We start from the raw sequence: 23,481 nt of genomic DNA on the forward strand, positions 1-23,481 counted from the left end.
TAGGAATTATGCAGGCAATAAACAGCCACTTTCACAAATGAGTGAGTAACCACTTCCACTTGACTGATTCTAATTATCACCACAGGCACACACACACACAAAAAAAAAAAACCTCAACCATCTGAAATCTGTGCTGACTGTAATGGCGATGAAACTTCAATTAAAGTGTCAGCAAAAATGACCCTTAGGGCCATCCTAAAATGACCACCTGATGAGGCTACGGGATGATATCACAGGTGCAAGCTAAGCAAACAAAGCAACATCTTAAACAATTAAATGTTCTCTTACATTCTCCAGTGATGCACATCACTCCTCTCTCCTGCCACCTCCTGGAAGTTGAAAGCTGCCACAGTTCACGCTCTGTACTACAGTAGTACTGACTGGCTGTGGATGCTCCTGCAGTAACGCTGTCTGCCCAGAAAACCCCTATTTCTCTGGTTGATATCATCACTTTAATCCAACTAGTACTGAGGATTACAGGTTTATCCTGAGCTGAGCGGATCAGAGAGGAATGAATGCTACTTAGTGGATTAACACACACATGGATTCCATGTTGCTGACTGCTGTATCACTTATTCAATTGTATTTACAAATTAAAGGGATACTTCGGGATTTTGGCAATGAGGCCCTTTATCTACTTCCCCAGGGTCAGATGAATTAGTGGATAACATTTTTAAGTCACTGTGTCCAGCATGAAGGAAGTTAGCTTTATTTTTGCAAGCCAATGCTTACTAGCGTTAGTGCAATGACTGGAAGTCTATGGGTATCTGCAAGCATGCCAAAATTCCAACGCATCCCTTTGAGTACATAATGAATGAGAATTTAAATTCCATCTGTACTTTTTCCAAATATGGGAAATTGGAATGGGGGGTGGGGCAGGATGACCTAAAATAATTAGAACAACCTGCTGATGCAATGGCTTGGTTCCATTAAGGAAATTAGGTCTTTTGTGGAACAATTCACCATGATGTCCACTGAGCTACACATGAACTTGAGCCAAGGACTCAATTACCAAACTACCAGCAACAAATGACTTCTGTTCTCCATTGAATGTATGCGTGTTCAGTTCTGGGCCGGGTCTCACCTGCACAGTGCCAAAGTCAACGGTCTCATAGTGGAAGTGGGCACACTCAGCCAGCCTGGGAAAATGACCTCTGGGGAATGTCAGCCTGTAATACAGCAGCATCACCTCATCAGTATTCTACTGGCTGATACACTGAGGTCCAGAGAGAGCGAAAGAGAGAGAAAGAAAGAGCAGAGAGAGAAAGAAAGAGCAGAGAGAGAAAGAAAGAGCAGAGAGAGAAAGAAAGAGCAGAGAGAGAAAGAAAGAGCAGAGAGAAAGAAAGAGCAGAGAGAGAAAGAAGAAAAGAGAGAAAGAAGAAGGAAAGAAGAAAAGAGAAAAAGAGCAAAGAAATAGAGAAAGAAAAAGAAAGAGTGAGAGTGAGAAGGGAGAAAAAGAAAGTAGGAGGAAAGGAAAAAGAGAGAAAGAGCAAAGAAAAGCACAGAAGAAAGAAGAAGAGCGGAAAGGAAATAACGGAGAAAAAGAGTGGAGGAAGAGAAAAAGCAGAGAAAAAGAAGGAGCGAGAGATGAGAAAGGAGAGAAAAAGCGAGAAAGGAAATAACAGAGAAAGAGGGGAGGAGAGAAAAGAGCAGAGAAAAAGAAGGAGCGAGATATGAGAAAGGAGAGAAAAAGCAAAAGAGAAGAGAAAGAGGAGAGAGAGAAAGAGCGGAGAGCGAGAAAGAGTGAGAGAAGGAAAGATGAAAAAGAAGAAAGGAAGAAAGAAAGAAGAAAAAAACAGAAAAGGGGGAGAAGAGAGAAGAGCGGAGAAAGAGCGAAAGGAGAGAGCGAAAGAGGAGCGAAGGAGCGAGAAAGAGAGGAGGAGCGAGCAAAAGAAGAAGGCAAAAGAAGAGAGCAAAAGAGAGCGAAAGAGGGAAAAAGAAAAAGAGGAGAGAAGGAGAGGAGAGAAGAGAGAGGAGAGAAGAGATAGAGGAGAGAAAGGAAGAGAGGAGAGAGAAAGGAGAGAGGAGAGAGATAGAGGAGAGAAAGGAAGAGAGGAGAGAGAAAGGAGAGAAGAGAAAGAGAGGAGAGAAAGGAGAGAGAGAGAAAGAGAAGAGAGAAAGAAGAGGGATAGTAGTGTGAAAGAGAGAGAGGATAGAGAGTGAGATAGCAAGTTGACCAGTCGGTCTCTGCCCGGCCCATCAATTTACTGCACTTTATTTTACTGCCCTGGTTTAGAGGCCCATTTTACAGCCCATAATAGCCTGTTTCCGTGGGGACAGGAGCACCTACTTCTTCACGTTTTTGACCTTCATGCTGGCTGTGCTGATGCATAAACGCAGGGTGGGCTCAGGCTCGACAGGAAGCTCTGTGAGCTCATCATTCCGTACCTGCCAATCAACACACAATAATCAATATCTGAAAATTAACACACACGATACTCAACATTCCTGAAGTGTAAACCAATTACATGATGGTCAAACCCATACTAGCAGTATCTATAAGACTACATAGTAGTCGAGTTAAGAGACTGCTGTTCCCAGGTTAGTGCTCTTATCAGACCTCCTCTAGCGATAAAAGACTGTACCGTGGCCATTGTGCTCCCTTGTGGGGACTTATCTGTTGGAGTAGTGCTCTTGTATGGATCAGGCTGGTTCTTGTCTTCATCTGGTGTAATACACAGTGACATGGCCCTACAGAGGTAGAGGGAGGGAAGGACTGAGTGACAGGAAGAATCCGAATCCATAAATATATTACATTTGACATACTTTAAATAAATATAAATGTCCATGGGTTCCACCAGAGGGAGCCAGCGAGAGAGACCGATGTATTCACATTATGTTTGGGGATCGAATCAAATCAAATCAAATCATGACATTGCACCAGCGGCCCAGAAAACTGTGGTATTTACATCCTTGTTATTCTGGTGGTAACAAATAACTTCACACAGTCTCAAATGGCTACTGACTGGTACAGAAAGCTCCAGAGAGGAGTATAGCCTAGCCTACATACAGTAAAACACATCCTGGGCCCACCAGGGATTGCCTCACAAAACCTGCAGCTGAAATCTGAGTCAGTGTGCTAGGCAGAGGAAGAAAAGTCCTTTCAGCCCAACTTTTCTCAGGTACAATGAAGAAGAGTGGATCCTTGAGATGTCTCCTTCCTTCCTGGGCTCAGACATGAGATCTGCTGATAATAAGGACAAGAATACTGGCACTGAAAGAATGAGCTCATCTCATCTGCTGGAGATCTGTGATTACATTAGAGCCATCCTATCCTATCTAGGCCTGGTTGTTTTGCAGAATATTTACAGTTGATTGAGAAGATATCATGTGTGTCATCACAACCCTTTACAATGGGATGATATAGTATAGCCATCTCTAATGTCGCTATCGCTCTCTTCCTCCCTGTCAATCTCTCACACACACACAACACATGCCCGTACAATCACCCACACACACACCCTCAACACGTCTTCTTTATATATATGGGTGTGATATCTGCAGAGTCCTGGTCAGCTGACATAGCACCGGTTCAGTGTGGCGCGTGAGAGAGTAGCTCACCCCTCAAGGACGTCACCACTTCCTGGTTTTCCCTGTGGTCCTGAGGCAGCATTCCCGATCACCGCGGCAACCCCACAGCCAGCCTCCATCATACTGCAACAGTCGAGAGAGACAGAGAGACTTAGCTGGGAAGCTGCCAGACATTAACCCACTCTTAGCTGCAGCTTGTTCTCTCTAGAATCATTTCACACCTTTAACAAATTAATGGTTAATGAGTCTACAGTAAGAAAGGCATTCAGTAAACAAGTAAATACCCACTTCTTACACGTTAAAATTGTTTAATTCAAACAGGGAAAATTGAAAATCATTTTTTAAACAATATGGAATCCATCCATACTGCAGGCAAAGGAAAGCACTGGGACTTGTATGACTGTTTGGAATGGTCCTGAAAGGCAGAAACAAACCCTTCATGATGAGTGTTGTTGTGAAGAGAGTGTTGTGACAGCCCCCATGGGGAGTGTTGTGACAGCACCCATGATCCATCATCCCTAATACAGCTCTTTATATACAGTCAACAAATAAAAGGAATGCTCTGACAGAGCAAAACAAAACACCTCCACACAGCCTTCCAAATCTTTCCATAACTCACCCTCATGAAAGGCAACACATTGGAGCTGAACTCACATCTGGTAGGATATTGGGCAAACACAGTGCAGTGGTAACCAACCAACCCTGGTCCTGGAGTGCTACAGTATGTGCATTGTGCACTCAAAGTAACTCGGTTCTACACCTCAGTATTAAAAAAACTCCCCAGCCAACCAATACAGAGGTAGTAAAGCAGGAGTTTTCCTCTTCTCCAATCAGAAGCTGTAATGATGACCATAGAAGATATTTGGAGTAAGGAGTAGTAGCTAAATAGATACATCAGACCAGCCATTACATGGTAGTATTTTCTCCAATAGAGGGAGGCAGCCCATTGGCCCATAGACACAGAGTTGTGCTCACTGATGACAGAGTTCCACACAGCCCTCTGATTCAGAAATGTGACCAGCCAGAGACCCAGGCCAAACCAGACCTACAGATCTACTATATTCCACTGTACTCTCACTTCATCTTTCCAATGGCGGCTGTAGCCTTGCTATAGGATCTCCTATCAAACATTGTGACAATTCTCTTCAAGATTAGGAGAGTTTGTACACAAATTAAGTGGGAAACCGACACAAAATCACACCAGAGAGAGTTATTTCCAACAGGACAGCACCTGAATGTTTGTTTCTCCATCCTGGACCGTTCCGGGACGCAGGCGTGTTCGAGGATAGCAGGGTTCGGTACACAAATCAGGTTCTCGATAGATCAGGGTCCAAAACAGACAACAGGTAAGTCCAGACAGTCCAGTTAACTCCAGGTAAGTCCATACACAGTAAATCCAGCAGATATATTATCACTTTCTCTTTTCAATGTTTCACAGGTCCACAGCTCCATGCTCTCCTTTCTTCCAGGTGTGGCTTGACCCCTTATATACGAGGGTCGGCCCCACCTTGCAAGCGTTCCCCTTGCTTCTGTGGATTGTAGTTTCTCGCTCTCTTTTGGGTCAGACATTTTGTGCTTTGTAGTTCCTTATCTGGCCAACCCTTAGTGAGAGGGCAGAGCCCGTTTATTAGTTCTGCCCTCACATATCTGCCATGTGTCACTCGGCCCCCTTCTTTGCCACAATTATTACAACAAATATGTATCTAATGAAAGAGGACAGCATAATGACACACAAAAAAACAATCAACAATTTATGTGAAGTCCCAAAGCTGTCCTGAATCTCGCCAGGGATAGACTCCATGATTTTGAAGATGAACAAAGTAATACAGCAGTTTGCATGTACAGAATATTTGTGGCATTCAGTATAGTCTGGCAATCTGTCACCCATCAGAATGTGGTCCAACTTTCTGTTCCTCCTTCAAAAGCTCTGTAGGCGACTGCATTGCATTTATTCTATGATCAAATGTAACATGCCTGACCTTGATGATTGTTCAGAATGGAGAATGTTTGTTCTCAGATAAGGGCACCCTGTGCTTCACATTGCTGCGTTGCAGATACACTCAGCACTGCCTTATGGCAACATGACAAGGTACATCCATTCATTTATCCATTAAATATCGATAACATGGCAAAGCTATATGATTTAACGAGGACACAGATGTTTCCTGACATGTTAGCCAATGCCTTACATTTTGTATGTCCCAAATGGCACACTATTCCCTACATAATGCACTTATTTTGACCAGAGTCCTATGGGCCCTGGTAAAAAAAAGTAGTGCACTATATAGGGATAGGGTGTAATTTGGGACATTATCTTAACCCCACTTATCTGTCAGTCATGCCAGACTAGCCATAGTAAAACCATCATCCTGCAATGTACAGTAGCGGTAGCTATAAGATATCTTTATTTAAGAGAAGATTTAAGACCACTTGAAGGAAGTTCTCCATTTCTGCTACAAGGAGACAAAAACAGCTCTGATCTGGCTTTGGCAGCTCTGGCCTACATGGTATTCTAGGAAAACTAGGGCAGCCTACGCAGTTCTGCATGCCATTTATGAAACCTGTATTAGAAATCATGAGCTGGTGTGATGAATTGATGCCCACACATCATCTCTAAGAGAAGAATTTCATGCCATAAGCCTCTGAAGCGTCACACTAGACACACTCACATGTTAAGCTAATGCATTTGCTACAGTGCTGTATGCAATTAGGCCAAAAGCTTTAAGACACTACACACACACACAAATGTATGGACACCCCTTCAAATAGACTCTTTCAGGCACATCCGATACTGACAGATGTATTAAAAATCGAGCACACAGCCATGCATTGGCAGTAGAATGGCCTTACTGAAGAGCTCAGTTACTTTCAACATAGCAACGTCATAGGATGCCACCTTTCCAACAAGTCAGTCAGTAAAATTTCTGCCATTAAGTGGAAACGTCTAGGAGCAACAACAGCTCAGCCGTGAAGTGGTAGGCCACGCAAGCTCATAGAACGGGATCGCCGAGTGCTGAAGCGCATAGAAATCGTGTACTCAGTTGCAACACTCAATACAGAGTTCCAAACTGCTTCTGGAAGCAACATCGGCACAATAACTGTTCGTCTGGAGCTTCATGAAATGGGTTTCCATAACCGAGCAGCCACACACACGCCTGGAGTGGTGTAAAGCTTGACACCATTGGACTCTGGAGCAGTGGAACGGCATTCTCTAGAGTGATGAATCACGCTTCACCAACTGGCAGTCCAACGGACGAATCTGGGGTTGGCGGCTGCCAGGAGAACGCTACCTGCCCCAATGCATAGTGCCAACTGTAAAGTTTGTTGGAGGAGGAATAATGATCTGGGCTGTTTTTCATGGTTCATACTAGGCCCCTTTGTTCCAGTGAAGGGAAATCTTAACGCTACAGCATACAATGACATTCGAGACGATTCTATGATTCCAATTTTGTGGCAACAGTTTGGGGAAGGCCCTTTTCTGTTGTTTCACCATGACCCTTCCCCTTACAATACCCCCGTGCACAAAGCGAGTTCCATACAGAAATTGTATTTCAGGGCCTCCCGAGTGGCACAGTGGTCTAAGGCACTGCATCGCAGTGCTAGCTGTGCCCCTAGAGATTCTGGGTTCGAGTCCAGGCTGTCGCAGTTGGCCACGAAAGGGGGGCCCATGGGGCGGCGCATAATTGGCCCAGAACCATCTGGATTAGGGAAGGGTTTGGCAGACAACGATGTCCTTGTCCCATCGCACACTAGCGACTACTATGGCGGGCGGGGCACAGTGCACGCTGACACGGTCACCAGGTGTACGGTGTTTCTCCGACACATTGGTGCGGCTGGCTGTCAACTAAAGTGGGCATTGTGTCAAGAAGCAGTGCACCTTGATTGGGTCGTGTTTCGGAGAACGCACGGCTCTTGGCCTTTGCCTCTCCCGAGTCCGTACGGGAGTTGTAGCGATAAGACAAGACAAACTACCAATTGGATACCATGAAATTGGGGAGAAAAAGAAGAAAACTGTATTTTGAGATTGGTGTGGAAGAACTTGACTGGCCTGCACAGAGCACTGACCTCAACCCCATCGAACACCTTTGGGATGAATTGGAACGCCGACTGCGAGCCAGGCCTAATCGCCCAACATAGTACCCAACCTCATGAATGCTCTTGTGGCTGAATGGGAGCAAGTCCCCGCAGCAATGTTCCAACATCTAGTGAAAAGCCTTCCCAGGAGAGTAGAGGCTGTTATAGCAGCAAAGGGGGGGAGGCAACTCCATATTAATGCCCATGATTTTGGAATGTTCGACAAGCAAGGGCCCACATACTTTTGGTCTTGATGTGTATGTAGTGTTTTATATCTAAAGTGAGAGGCTAAGGGAGCCACTGGGAAGAGAGAAATTACTATTGTTTCACCTCATACTGTTATGTTATCGAGTGTCTCTGGGGTCACTGAGCAGCCCCCACCCAGACAACTGAGCAACACACACACACACACACACACACACACACGGGTGTAGGCAGTACTGTATTCGTCAACATCTTCATGGGTTTTGATAAAGGCGCTCCCCAGTGTAATGTTTCCATCTGACTGTTGAGGGGAAAGTTTAACGCTCTCATGCGGTTAATAAAGCTAGTCAAAGTGGAGAAGGCCTGGGGTTGCTATGGAAACCTGCAGGTTGTGAGTCACTCATCTGCTCTGCTCGACTGATGAGGTAGCAGGAAGAGAAAATGAAACTATGACAAAACTGTACACTACAATACAAGAGATTGAACAATATGACAGATATTTCACCAGATGTATAAATGTGAGTGGAAACGCCAAGCGAATGCTTCACTACCAAATATGATAGTGAGAGGAAGCCCACTGTCTGGCAGTGGGAGAAGATTTAAATTTATTTATTTTTAATTGCTTTGTTAGGATGGAGTGCAAATGCAAATTGAGTTATTGCCCACGCACATTTCACATATGAGGCGTTCTCCAGCGGAAATATGCAGACGCTGCTAGATCGCGCCAATAGGATCTCACAAGCTCATGCTTGGCTCTGCCCACCTCCATGCCTGTACTGCCCAATTTTACTCATTTGTTCTGATTGGAAACGGCAGGCTGTGGTCTGTCTTGGTTTAGTTATAAAAAAAGATTTTACAATACTGTACCATAACGACAATACTTTATACAGTGCGGTGGTGATTGTTTTTATGGGATTAAAAACCTGATTAATGCTTTTTTCAGGGGGAGAATCATTGTATTCTATAATCTGATTTACATTTACTACAGTGGGATTAATTTTGTTTCATCTCATGATGAATTCCATAGCTGTATAAATCATTACTGTACAGTACTGTGCAGCAGTCTTCATCGACCTTGCCAAGGCTTTCGACTCTGTCAATCACCATATTCTTATCGGCAGACTCAGTAGCCTCGGTTTTTCTGATGAATGCCTTGCCTGGTTCACCAACTACTTTGCAGACAGAGTTCAGTATGTCAAATCGGAGGGCATGCTGTCCGGTCCTCTGGCAGTCTCTATGGGGGTGCCACAGGGTTAAATTCTCGGGCCAACTCTTTTCTCTGTATATATCAATGATGTTGCTCTTGCTGCAGGCGATTCCCTGATCCACCTCTACACAGACGACACCATTCTGTATACTTCCGGCCCGTCCTTGGACACTGTGCTATCTAACCTCCAAACGAGCTTCAATGCCATACAACACTCCTTCCGTGGCCTCCAACTGCTCTTAAACGCTAGTAAAACCAAATGCATGCTTTTCAACCGTTCGCTGCCTGCACCCGCACGCCCGACTAGCATCACCACTGGATGGTTCCGACCTAGAATATGTGGACATCTATAAGTACCTAGGTGTCTGGCTAGACTGTAAACTCTCCTTCCAGACTCATATCAAACATCTCCAATCTAAAATCAAATCTAGAGTCGGCTTTCTATTCCGCAACAAAGCCTCCTTCACTCATGCCGCCAAACTTACCCTAGTAATTCTGACTATCCTACCGATCCTCGACTTCGGCGATGTCATCTACAAAATAGCTTCCAATACTCTACTCAGCAAACTGGATGCAGTTTATCACAGTGCCATCCGTTTTGTTACTAAAGCACCTTATACCACCCACCACTGCGACCTGTATGCTCTAGTCGGCTGGCCATCGCTACATATTGGTCGCCAGACCCACTTGCTCCAGGTCATCTACAAGTCCATGTTAGGTAAAGCTCCGCCTTATCTCAGTTCACTGGTCACGATGGCAACACCCACCCGTAGCACGCGCTCCAGCAGGTGTATCTCACTGATCATCCCCAAAGCCAACACCTCATTTGGCCGCCTTTCGTTCCAGTTCTCTGCTGCCTGTGACTGGAACGAATTGCAAAATAAAAAAAATTGCTGAAGTTGGAGACTTTGATCTCCCTCACCAACTTCAAACATCTGCTATCTGAGCAGCTAACCGATCGCTGCAGCTGTACATAGTCTATCGGTAAATAGCCCACCCAATTTTACCTACCTCATCCCCATACTGTTTATATTTATTTACTTTTCTGCTCTTTTGCACACCAATATCTCTACCTGTACATGACCATCTGATCATTTATCACTCCAGTGTTAATCTGCAAAATTGTAATTATTCGCCTACCTCCTCATGCCTTTTGCACACAATGTATATAGACTCTTTTTTCTACTGTGTAATTGACTTGTTAATTGTTTACTCCATGTGTAACTCTGTGTTGTCTGTTCACACTGCTATGCTTTATCTTGTCTAGGTCGCAAATGAGAACTTGTTCTCAACTAGCCTACCTGGTTAAATAAAAGGTGAAAACAAGAAAAAAAATGTGTCCCATTCCACACACACAAAATGAGGCTTAGACATAGTAAAGTTCATAGACTATACTCTGTCCAGAAATACAGGCAGATGCAATAAACGAGAATAAGAAACTGAAATGAATTAATTTACATACACTTTCAACAAAGGACCCACTGTAAGCCTAGTTTAAATGTAATCAGTTAGGTACTTGAGAAGAATTCTTAAGCTTAGTTGACATACACTACCGTTCAAAAGTTTATATTCACTTAGAAATGTCCTTGTTTTTGAAAGAAAAGCACATTTTTTGTCCCTTAAAATAACATCAAATTGATCAGAAATACAGTGTAGACATTCTTCATGTTGTAAATTACTATTGTAGCTGGAAACGGCTGATTTCTTATGGAATATCTACATAAGCGTACAGAGGCCCATTATCAGCATTACAGAGGCCCATTTACTCCTGTGTTCCAATGACACGTTGTGTTAGCTAATCTAAGTTTATCATTTTAAAAAGGCTAATTGATCATTAGAAAACCCTTTTGCAATTATGTTAGCACAGCTGAAGACTGTTGTTCTGATTAAAGAAGCAATAAAACTGCACATCTTTAGACTAGTTGAGTATCTGGAGCATCAACATTCTATTACAGGCTCAAAATGGTCAGAAACATGACTTTCTTCTGAAACTCTGAAAGTCTATTCTTGTTCAGAGAAATGAAGGCTATTCCATGCGAGAAACTGCCAAGAAACTGAAGATCTCGTACAACGCTGTGTACTACTCCCTTCACAGAACAGCGCAAACTGGCTTTAACCAGAATAGAAAGAGTGGGAGGCCCCGGTGCACAACTGAGCAAGAGGACAAGTACATTAGTGTGTCTAGTTTGAGAAACAGACATCTCACAAGTCCTCAACTGTCAGCTTCATTAAATAGTACCTGCAAAAACACCAGTCTCAATGTCAACAGTGAAGATGCGACTCTGGGATGCTGGCCTTCTAGGCAGAGTTCCTCTGTCCAGTGTCTGTTCTCTTGCCCATCATAATATTTTCTTGTTATTGGCCAGTCTGAGATATGGATTTTTCTTTGCAACTCTGCCTAGATATAAATGAAAGTTTCTACCTTTTTATTTTTTCAAAATTATTGTTTTTTATAAATTTGTATATTTGAGTTTAACCATAATAATTTGGTGTAATCGTTTGTTTTTTTCTGGTGGGTGAAACAGTAATTGCAACCAACATTCTTTGGCTTGTTCTAAAAATATCGATATTTTTGGAGATTATTTCATTTTCAAATAACCAAAAGTAAGAGGTTGTAATCTGATTAAAGGGAAAAGGACCATTCTTGAACAGGGGGTGAGACATTCTTACTAATCTGCTAGTTCGTATTTAAGTATAACTTTTGTATGACTGAAGCCTTTAGTGAGAGGTCTAATGCATTAATATTTCATCATTTCTGCCCTCTGAATTCATATTCATTATATAAAATAAGCCTGACAAAATGAAATGGGCCCACCAATCCAAATAAAATGTTTTTTAAATTATATGAGCAAAATATTACAATCGCTAGGTGGAGGGCAAGGCCATAAGCAAATAAGTAAACTGGGATATGACTAAAGGGGTGATTTTTCCACAAATAGACAGGTATTTCCTTTCCACGGTAGCAAGATCTTATCTATTTTTGCTAACTTTCTATGAAAATGTATTGAAAATGAGATGATTTCTTTCTTTTGAGATATGAATATTGAGTATGTCCTTATCACCGTCAGACCATTTTATTGGTCAACTGTACGGTAATGGAAAAGTTATATATCTTAGTGATCCAATACGTAATATAGTAAATTTAGCATAATTTGGTTGTAATCTAGAGAGGGTAGAAATAGTAGATCTATGAGGCTGTGGAGCCATCCAAATTGTGGATTTAAAAGAAAACATGAATCATCAGCATACAACCACACCTTTGTTTTAATTAAACCCTGGATTTCTAGGCCCTTGATATAAATTGTTGGATCTGATTTTAATAGCTAACATTTCGATGGCCATAATAAATAGATATGCCGACAGTGGACAACCTTATTTTACTCCAACAGTTTAATACTTTGAGAAGTAGACATGATTTACTATTTTAAAGTCTAGGTTTACTATACACAACTTTAACACATTGAAAAATAGATTATCCAAAATGTAACTATTCCAGGCATTTATATATAAATTCCTGTCGTACTTTCTCAAAAGCCTTTTCAAAGTCAGCTACGAATACCAGGCCTTGTTTCCCCGATTTTTCATAGTGTTTTATTGTTTCCAGTACTTGTCTTATTTTCTCCAATTTATTGTCCATGTAAAAAAACTGTCTGATTAGGATTAATAATATCCAACAATACTTTAATTGTTTCCCGGATTTAAAAGGCTTTAAATTGCATCAAGAAGTCTCTCCTCTAATTTGGCCTTTCACATAAGTCTTTCTGTACAGCAGTTAATTTTACATTATTAATAGGAAATAAATCCTTACAGGTTAGTGGAGATGGAGACTGACTTTGGCTTTTGACAATTTCTTGGGTGGGTGCATTTTCCCACCAGGGGTGTTTCCGCCAAACTGGTGACATGGTTGATGCTTGACTGCATCGACCAGAATTGTCACCAGAATAAGACACTCAATATTTGTTGGAAATGAGCATCAAGCCCATCACTTTCACCACCCTGTGAAGTTCATTATAACTTATTACATCTGTAGCCTAATAAACACAGATGTTAAAAACCGATGTCAAAGCTACTGTGCATACCTTTATAACGTAGGTACATGGCGTAATGACGCCACGTAAAATTTGGCGCTACACGTACAACACAGCATTCATAACCTATCCCACAATGTCTGCTGTGTGGATCGAGCAGTCAACATGTCGAGCAGTCATTTGAAAGAGTAAGAACATTTTAGCGAGACAACTCAAAGGCGAAATGCCAAGATAATGGGATTCATTGCCCTTGAAAATCAACCGTACTCTGTCGTGGGCGATGTTGGCTAAGTGCGCTATTTTTCAGATGTTGCCCTACCGAAGTTACACAGTAATAGCGTCACTGCTATTAGCTTCACGACATACAGTGGGGCAAAAAAGTATTTAGTCAACCACCAATTTTGCAAGTTCTCCCACTTAAAAAGATGAGGCCTGTAATTTTCATCATAGGTACACTTCAACTATGACAGACAAAATGAGAAAGAAATATTCCAGAAAATGACATTGTAGGATTTTTTAATGAATTTATTTGCAATTTATGGTGGGAAAAAAGTATTTGGTCAATAACAAAAGTTTCTCAATACTTTGTTATATACCCTTTGTTGGCAATGACAGAGGTCAAACGTTTTCTGTAAGTCTTCACAAGGTTTTCACACACTGTTGCTGGTATTTTGCCCATTCCTCCATGCAGATCTCCTCAAGAGCAGTGATGTTTTGGGGCTGTTGCTGGGCAACACAGACTTTCAACTCCCTCCAAAGATTTTCTATGGGGTTGAGATCTCCAGGACCTTGAAATGCTTCTTACGAAGCCAATCCTTCGCTGCCCGGGCGGTGTGTTTGGGATCATTGTCATGCTGAAAAACCCAGCCACGTTTCATCTTCAATGCCCTTGCTGATGGAAGGAGGTTTTCACTCAAAATCTCACGATACATGGCCCCATTCATTCTTTCCTTTACACAGATCAGTTGTCTTGGTCTCTTTGCAGAAAACAGCCCCAAAGCATGATGTTTCCACCCCCATGCTTCACAGTAGGTTATGGCATTCTTTGTCCTCCAAAAACGACGAGTTGAGTTTTTACCAAAAAATTATATTTTGGTTTCATCTGACCATATGACATTCTCCCAATCTTCTTCTGGATCATCCAAATACTCTCTAGCAAACCTCAGACGGGCCTGGACATGTACTGGCTTAAGCAGGGGGACACGTCTGGCACTGCAGGATTAGAGTCCCTGGTGGCGTAGTGTATTACTGATGGTAGGCTGTGTTACTTTGGTCCCAGCTCTCTGCAGGTCATTAACTAGGTCCCCCCGTCTGGTTCTGGGATTTTTGCTCACCGTTCTTGTGATCATTTTGACCCCACGAGGTGAGATCTTGCGTGGAGCCCCAGATCGAGGGAGATTATTAGTGGTCTTGTATGTCTTCCATTTCCTAATAATTGCTCCCACAGTTGATTTCTTCAAACCAAGCTGCTTACCTATTGCAGATTCAGATTCCCAGCCTGGTGCAGGTCTACAATTGTGTTTCTGGTGTCCTTTGACAGCTCTTTGGTCTTGGCCATAGTGGAGTTGAGTGTGACTGTTTGAGGTTGTGGACAGGTGTCTTTTATACTGATAACAAGTTCAAACAGGTGCCATTAATACAGGTAACGAGTGGAGGACAGAGGAGCCTCTTAAAGAAGAAGTCTGTGAGAGCCAGAAATCTTGCTTGTTTGTAGGTGACCAAATACTTATTTTCCACCATAATTTGCAAATAAATTCATTAAAAATCCTACAATGTGATTTTCTGGATTTTTTTCCCCTCATTCTGTTTGTCATAGTTGAAGTGTACCTATGATGAAAATTACAGGCCTCTCTCATTTTAAGTGGGAGAACTTGCACAATTGGTGGCTGACTAAATACTTTTTTGCCCCACTGTACATGACATAGATACAATACATACCATACTTTGGAGTGCCGTTTGGGTCTTTGCGTGTCAAAAAAGATACAGTAGCACTGTCAAAGCTGTACAAAAAAAAGTCTACAAACAAGCAAACACCTGCCACAAACGATGGGTTTGCAATACCGCATTGGTAATAAAGCATCATATGTTCGACCGCAACTTCTGGGGTAGCTAGCTTTAGCTTGTACCTAGCTAGCACCAATACAACCAGCCGGAAAACAATGACCAGTAGAAACTGCAGTATTTTTCATTATTCTTAGCAATGATTTAGGAATCCTTGTGAGTAAGTATTAGCTAGGTTGCCACTTGTTGTTCGCCTACTGAAATTTCCCTAGCAGCCAGCTAGCTTCATCTGGCTAGTGAGGCGCGACCGGACCGTGTTGTGGATTAGGCACAATAATGTAAGGATTAGGCACAATAATGGAATTTGCAGTTTGGCTTCAAAATAAAAGTAGGTAATTGACAGTGATGCAAATTAATACAAAGAGTAGAATTATGCCATACTTGTATTTTGAAGGCTAACCCTTATTGTGGCTAGCTTCATATAGATGGGACCAACAACCAATAATCAAATAAGAACGGTCTTGTAAATTAGGGTTATTTTAGATGTTGACACCTAGCTATATAGTTAGCTAACAATAGCTACTGAAACAGACTGTCGTTTTGCTATGTTTTTGGGGAAGAACATTGTTTGCATCCATGAGCTAGCTAGCTTTTTTTATGACCAGCACTGTAGGTGTGCAAGATAACTTTACCAGCATCATAGTGTAACGGATGTGAAACGGCTAGCTTAGTTAGCGGTGGAATAGTGCGCGCTAAATAGCGTTTCAATCGGTGACGTCACTTGCTCTGAGACCTTGAAGTAGTGGTTCCCCTTGCTCTGCAAGGGCCGCAGCTTTTGTGGAGCGATGGGTAACGATGCATCGTGGGTGACTGTTGTGTGCAGAGGGTCGCTGGTTTGCGCCCAGGTATGGGCGAGGGGACGGTCTAAAGTTATACTGTTACAATAGCATATGTATCGATGAACCGTTGTGACATATGAAATACAAGTGTAAATGTAATAACTACGTAAAAATGTAATGAACTCGTTAAATTATTATGTAAAGTGCAGTCATATTCTGGTCCTGATTGGTCAAATAGCGTTATTTGATACGTCAAAAAGCGTTATTTGGCGTGTATCGTTTTGGACACTCAAAGATCCAAACGGCGTTCCATAGAAATTCTGGTTGAGAATGAAGCGACTGAACAAATGAACAACGAAACAGCACAGCAAGTAAGTGAAATACATTTTTTGATTATGTTTTACTGGTAATGGGAACATTAAATTCCAAAAAATAACATTTTGGTCAGTGTGGTGTGTGTGTGTGTGTGTAACCTTTATTTAATGAGGCAAGTCAGTTAAGAACAAATTCTTATTTACAATTGTGCGCCGCCCTATGAGACTCACAATCATGTCCGGATGTGATACAGCCTGGATTCGAACCAGGAACTGTAGTGACGCGCCTTGCACTGAGATGCAGTGCCTTAGACCACTAAGTCCATGTGTGTGTTTTAACTATACTATAATGCTTAAAAAGGCCACTTATAAAGTATTGTTGTTTTTTTTGGCAAGGAAAATATTGGAGATCGGTATCAGCCAAAAAATGTCATATGGGTGCATCACCAGTTATTACATTGGATTTGGAAAGTATTCCGACTCCATCCCCTTTTCCACATTTTGTTATGTTACAGCCTTATTCAAAATGTATTAAATTGTTTTACTCAGTCTACACACAATACCTCATAATGACAAAGCGAAAACAGGGTTTTAGAAATGTTTGCAAATTTTTACATCGGTATTCAGACCCATTGCTATGAGACTCGAAATTGAGCTCAGGTGCATCCTGTTTCTACAACTTGGAGTCCACCTGTGGTCAATTATATTGACTGGACATGCAAAAACAGGTTTAGAAAAAACTGAAATATCACATTTACATAAGTATTCAGATCCTTTACTCAATACTTTGCTGAAGCACCTTCGGCAGCTATTACAGCCTTGAGTCCTCTCGGATATGATGAACACCTGTATTTGGGGATTTCTCCCATTATTCTCTGCAGATCCTTGGAACACCTGTATTTGGGGATTTCTCCCATTATTCTCTGCAGATCCTCTCAAGTGCTGTCAGGTTGGATGGGGAGCGTCGCTGCACAGCTATTTTCAGGTCTTTCCAGAGATATTCGATTGGGTTCAAGTCCGGGCTCTGGACATTGAGACTTGTACCGAAGCCACTCCTGCGTTGTCTTGACTGTGTGCTTAGGGTCGTTGTCCTGTTGGAAGGTGAACCTTCACCCCAGTCTGAGGTCCTGAGCACTCTGGAGCAGGTTTTCATCAAGGATCTCTGTACTTTGCTCTGTTCATCTTTTTCTCGATCCTGACTAGTCTCCCAGTCCCTGCCTCTGAAAAACATCCCCACAGCATGATGCTGCCACCACGCTTCACCGTAGGGATGGTGCCAGGTTTCCTCCAGACGTGATGCTTGGCATTCAAGCCAAAGAGTTCAATCAGACCAGAGAATCTTGTTTCTCATTCTCAGAGTCCTTCAGGTATCTTTTGGCAAACTTTGCGGGCTGTCATGTACCTTTTACTGAGGAGTGCCTTCCATCTGGCCACTCTACCATAAAGACCTGATTGGTGAAGTGCCTCAGAGATTGTTGTCCTTCTGGAAAGTTCTCCCATCTCCATAGAAGAACTCTTGAGCTCTGTCAAAGTGACCATCGGGTTCTTGGTCACCTCACTGACCCTTCTCTCCCGATTGCTCAGTTTGGCCGGGCGGCCAGCTCTAGGATGAGTCTTGGTGGTTCCAAACTTCTTCCATTTAAGAATGATTTTATTACCCTTCCCCAGATCTGAGCCTAGACACAATCCTGTCTTGGAGCTCTAAGGACAATTCCTTGGACCTCATGGTTTGTTTTGCTCTGACATGCACTGTCAACTGTGGAACCTTATATAGACAGATGTGCCTTTTCAAATCATGTCCAATCAATTTAATTTACCACTGATGGACTCCAAGTTGTAGAAACATCTCAAGTATGATCAATTGAAACAGGATGCACCGGAGTTCAATTTCAAGTCTCATAGCAAAGTGTCTGAATACTTATGTAAATAAGGTATGGTTTTTTTATATACATTTGCAAACATTTCTATAAACTTGTTTTTGATTTGACATTATGGATTATTATGTGTAGATTGATGAGGGAAATGTTTTATTGAATTCATTTTAGAATAAGGCTGTAACGTAACAAAATGTGGAAAACGTCAAGGGGTCTATATACTTTGCACTGTATATCAATATCTGCACATAAAGGAGTTTCCAATTATACCATTTCAACCAGATAGGCCAGTTGAGAACAAGTTCTCATTTACAACTGCGACCTGGCCAAGATAAAGCAAAGCAGTGCGACACAAACAACAGAGTTACACATGGAATAAACAAACGTACAGTCAATAAGACAATATAATGTCTATATACAGTGTGCAAATGAAGTAAAATAAGGGAGGTAAGGCAATAAATAGGCCATAGTGTCGAAATAATTACAATTTAGCAATTAAACACTGGAGTGATAGATGAGCAGAAGATGAATGTGCAAATAGAGATACTGGGGTACAAAGGAGCAACAAATAAAAAACAAATAAAGGAAATTAGGTAGTTGGGTGGGCTATTTACAGATGGGCTATGTACAGGTGCATACAAAACCCACTACCCATATACTACCCGCAGTGACCTGTATGCTCTCGTTGGCTGACCCTCGCTTCATATTCGTCGCCAAAACCACTGGTTCCAGGTCATCTACAAGTCTTTGCTAGGTAAAGCTCCGCCTTATCTCAGCTCACTGGTCACCATAGCAGCACCTAAGCACCTACTCGTAGCATGTGCTCCAGCAGGTATATTTCACTGGTCACCCCCAAAGGCAAATCATTCCTTTGGCCACCTTTCCTTCCAGTTCTCTGCTGCCAATGACTGGAACCAATTGCAAGAGACACTGAAGCTGGAAACATATTTCCCTCACTAACTTTAAGCATCAGCTGACAGAGCAGCGGGTTATATAAGAGGCATTGGTGACAAAACGGATGGCACTGTGGTAGACTGCATACAATTTGCTGAGTAGAGTGTTGGAGGTTATTTTGTAAATGACATCGCCAAAGTCAAGGATCGGTAGGATAGTCCGTTTTACGAGGGTATGTTTGGCAGCATGAGTGAAGGAGGCTTTGTTTGCGAAATAGGAACACGATTCTAGATTTAATTTTGGAATGGAGATGGTTAATGAGTCTGGAAGGAGAGTTTACAATCTAACCAGCCACCTAGGTACTTGTAGTTGTCCACATATTCTAAGTCAGAACCGTCCAGAGTAGTGATGTTAATTAAAACTTCTTGTAACTACCCATCCCGGATCCGGGAGCGTTGTCATCAACTAGAGTAATTAGCATAACGCAACAGACAGAAAATATTTTCTAGAAAATATTCATATTTATATTCATGAAATATAGTGAAACACAGCTCTTAGCCTTTTGTTAATCACCCTGTCATCTTAGATTTTGAAATTATGCTTTACAGCCAAACCAAGACAAGCATTTGTGTAAGTTTATCGATAGCCTAGCATAGCATTATGCCTAGCTAGCAGCAGCAACCTGGTCACGAAAATCAGAAAAGCAATCCAATTAAATCGTTTACCTTTGATGAGCTTCGGATGTTTTCACTCACGAGCCTCCCAGTTAGATAGCAAATGTTCCTTTTTTCCAAAAATATGATTTTTGTAGCCGAAATAACTCTGTTAGTTCTTCACGTTTGGCTGAGAATTCATCCGGAAAGTGCGGTCACGACAACGGCGAAAAATATTCCAAATTAGCTCCATAATAATCGACAGAAACACGGCAAACGTTGTTTATAATCGATCCTCAAAGTGTTTTTCAAATATCTATTTGATAATATATCCACCGGGACAGCTGTATTTTCAGTAAGCCCGGGAGGAAAAATAGCTACCTCTGTCTATTACGCAAGAATTACTCTGAGAGCCCTCAGCCGGACACTTACGCAATGTAGTCGCTTACGCTCATTCTTCAACATAAAGGCGTGAAACTACATCAAAATGCTGTAGACACATTGGGGAATACGTAGAAAAAGGAATCTGGTTGATAGCCCATTCACTGCTCAATAGGGACGCATCGGAATGCAGAGCTTTCAAAACATGAGTCACTTCCTGATTGGATTTTTCTCAGGCTTTCGCCTGCAATATCAGTTCTGTTATACTCACAGACAATATTTTTACAGTTTTGGAAACTATAGAGTGTTTTCTATCCTAAGCTGTCAATTAGATGCATATTCTAGCATCTTGTCCTGACAAAATAGCCCGTTTACTTTGGGAACGTTATTTTTCCAAAAATGAAAATAGTGCCCCCTAGTTACAACAGGCTAGACGAACGGGCAGGTGCGGGCAGCGATCGGTTGAAGAGCATGCATGTAGTTTTACTTGGATTTAAGAGCAGTTGGAGGACACGGAATGAGAGTTGTATGTTATTGAAGCTCGTCTGAAGGTTTGTTAACACAGTGTCCAAAGAAGGGCCAGAAGTAAACAGAATGGTGTCATCTGTGTAGAGGGTGGATCAAATAATCACCAGCAGCAAGAGCGACATCATTGGTGTATACAGAGAAGAGAAGAGTCGGCCCGAGAATTTAACCCTGCGACACCCCCATAGAGACTGCCAGCGGTTCGGACAACTTGCCCTCTGATTTGACACACTGATCTCTGTCTGAGAAGTAGTTGGTGAACCAGACGAGGCAGTCATTTGAGAAACCAAGGCTGTCGAGTCTGCCGATAATAATGTGGTGATTGACAGAGTCGAAAGCCTTTGCCGGGTCGATTCATACGGCTGCACAGTATTGTCTTTTATCGATGGTGGTTATGATATCGTTTAGGACCTTGAGCGTGGCTGAGGGGCACCCATGACCAGCTCGGAAACCAGAATGCATAGCGGAGAAGGTACGGTGGGATTTCAAATGATCGGTGATCTGTTTGTTAACTTGGCTTTCGAAGACTTTAGAAAGGCAGGGTAGGATAGATATAGGTCTGTAACAGTTTGGGTCTAGGGTGTCTCCCCCTTTGAAGAGGGGGATGACCGCGGCAGCTTTCCAATCTTTAGGGATCTCAGACGATATGAAAGAGAGGTTTAACAGGCTAGTAATAGGGGTTGCAACAATTGGGGCAGATAATTTTAGAAAGAGAGGGTCCAGATTGTCTAGCCCAGCTGATTTGTAGGGGTCCAGATTTTGCAGCTCTTTCAGAACATCAGCTATCTGGATTTGGGTGAAAGAGAAAATGGGGGGGCTTGAGCAAGTTGCTGCAGGGGATGCAGAGCTGTTGACTGGGGTAGTGGTAGCCAGGTGGAAAGCATGGCCAGCCGTAGAAAAATACTTATTCTCGATTATCGTAGTTTTATCAGTGGTGACAGTGTTTCCTAGCCTCAGTGCAGGGGGCAGCTGGGAGGAGGTGCTCTTATTCTCCATGGACTTTACAATGTCCCAGAACTTTTTGGAGTTTATGCTTCAGGATGCAAATTTCTGTTTGAAAAAGCTAGCCTATGCTTTCCTACCTGCCTGTGTATATTGGTTCCTAACGTCCCTGAAAAGTTGCATATCGCGGGGGCTATTTGTTGCTAATGCGGTATGCTACTTGATGTTTTTGTGCTGGTCAAGGGCAATCAGGTCAAAATTGAATGGGCATGCTTATTTAAGATGGTGAGGAAAGTACTTTTAAAGAATAACCAGGCATCCTCTACTGACCGAATTAGGTCAATATCCTTCAAGGATACCCGGACCAGGTCGATTAGAAAGGCTTGTTCGGTTTAGTGTTTTATGGAGCGTTTAACAGTGATGACGGGTGGTCGTTTGACCACGGACACATTACGGATGAAGGCAATGAGGCAGTGATCGCTGAGATCCTAGTTGAAGACAGCAGAGGTGTATTTAAAAGGCAGGTTGGTCAGGATGATAACTATGAGGGTGCCCGTGTTTACGGATTTAGGGTTGTACCTGGTAGGTTCCATGATCATTTGTGTGAGATTGAGGGCATCTAGCTTAGATTGTAGGACTGCCAGGGTGTTAAGCATATCCCAGTTTTCTCGACACAAAAATTTCACCATGTTGAACAAACAAATGATCTGTCTGCATTTATCAAATTGATTACAGCTGGGGGGGTTTTATACGGTATGACTTTACTCACATAGAAACTGTGGATGGAAATGTGGTTATTGTTTAAAAAAACGTTTGGTCCACTATTTTTTACCATATAATATATGAATCCTATAAATTAAAATGGCAAATTTAGGTGCAATCAATTATCTTAAATTACAGAAACAATTTCAGAACAATGTGAGATGGTGGGTGTCATGGCTTACTGAAATGACATGGAAAGACCCTGTATTTATAATTATATGACAATATTCTAGCTTGACTATAAATCTACTACACAATTTCTGATACACCACATCTTACTTTTATTTTCCTTCTTAAGGAAAAGCTGGGAATGTATCACCTACTCCTCTATGCCATTAATTCCAATCAGACTGGTTTTAGATTTCTCCCTGACCAAGATGGCTGCCATTTTCTCCCATAATGGAATTGAGGGTTTATGACACAGCTCCTCTAGTAAGTTAACAGGATCTCTATGTAGTCAACATGTTGTCATTCCATACACAAGACATATGTCATAACCTTCAAAAGCCACAACATTCATTCACATCCTATCTTTCTCGCTCACCTAAAACCGAGTTCAATACAAAGCACAAGAATGACGACGATGGTAACACTTGGAGATGGTCTTTTAAACATACCTGTAACCGCAGGACAAACCACCACACCAAGGGTCTCTTCTCTATATCCTCTTAGCCGCAGTGTGCCGCGCACTTTACTACTGTTGAGGTTTTCGACAGCAATGACTTGTATTTTTCAGCATCCCACTACGAAGCCCAGTTCGCACTGCTTCAGTGGGAATAAAGCAAATATGGGATTCGTCAGTGAACATGTCCTACAGAAGAGACAGCGAAATAGAACCCATAGCCTCGTATGTTCTGCACCCAACGCTGTGAACGCGCACAACTCGGCTGGGCGCGTACGCGCCAGCAAGGTAAATAAATGATTCCTGAAATTGCTCTAGTCCTAGTGCCCTCAACTGTCCTTGTACATCAGAAAACCGGTTTCAATCGCTCTTCCACTCCTAACAAAGAAACCAATCTATGTGTACTATGTCATGGGTGATTTATGAGATGAAAGATGTTTGCTATTGGCATACAAATAGGAGCCTTGTCAACTATTTCAACAGTGGATTGCAGTAGTATATACTGTAGGTTATGTGCACACACACACACCCATGTTGCAACCTGGATTTAGGGTTAGACATAACATAGTAAATGTTCATCCGGGACACTCCAATTAATATGACATGTTACATTTCCTATGGTATGGTATG

The 23,481-nt window shown here is 42.3% G+C and overlaps 1 protein-coding gene across 3 annotated transcripts in view; it reads right to left on the minus strand.

Moving 5' to 3' along the window:
* LOC112267129 (rho GTPase-activating protein 32) overlaps positions 1 to 23,117 on the minus strand; it is a 47,807-nt gene extending 24,690 nt beyond the window's left edge. Inside the window, exons 1-5 of one of the 3 annotated variants that reach the window (XM_024445237.2) lie at positions 22,847 to 23,117; positions 3,562 to 3,654; positions 2,586 to 2,691; positions 2,291 to 2,388; positions 1,085 to 1,169 (exon numbers count right to left, since the gene is read on the minus strand). In XM_024445237.2, coding sequence (XP_024301005.1) covers positions 1,085 to 1,169; positions 2,291 to 2,388; positions 2,586 to 2,691; positions 3,562 to 3,653 — 381 coding nt within the window. In that variant the 5' untranslated portion in view covers position 3,654; positions 22,847 to 23,117. Of the gene's footprint in view, positions 1 to 1,084; positions 1,170 to 2,290; positions 2,389 to 2,585; positions 2,692 to 3,561; positions 3,655 to 4,762; positions 5,005 to 22,846 lie in introns of those variants that run through there. The other 2 variants (XM_024445236.2, XM_042297445.1) reach the window with 2 other exon arrangements.
* Between the last annotated feature and the right edge of the window lie 364 nt (positions 23,118 to 23,481).

This window comes from Oncorhynchus tshawytscha, linkage group LG14 (genome assembly GCF_018296145.1).
Source record: "Oncorhynchus tshawytscha isolate Ot180627B linkage group LG14, Otsh_v2.0, whole genome shotgun sequence".
Lineage (NCBI taxonomy): Eukaryota > Metazoa > Chordata > Actinopteri > Salmoniformes > Salmonidae > Oncorhynchus > Oncorhynchus tshawytscha.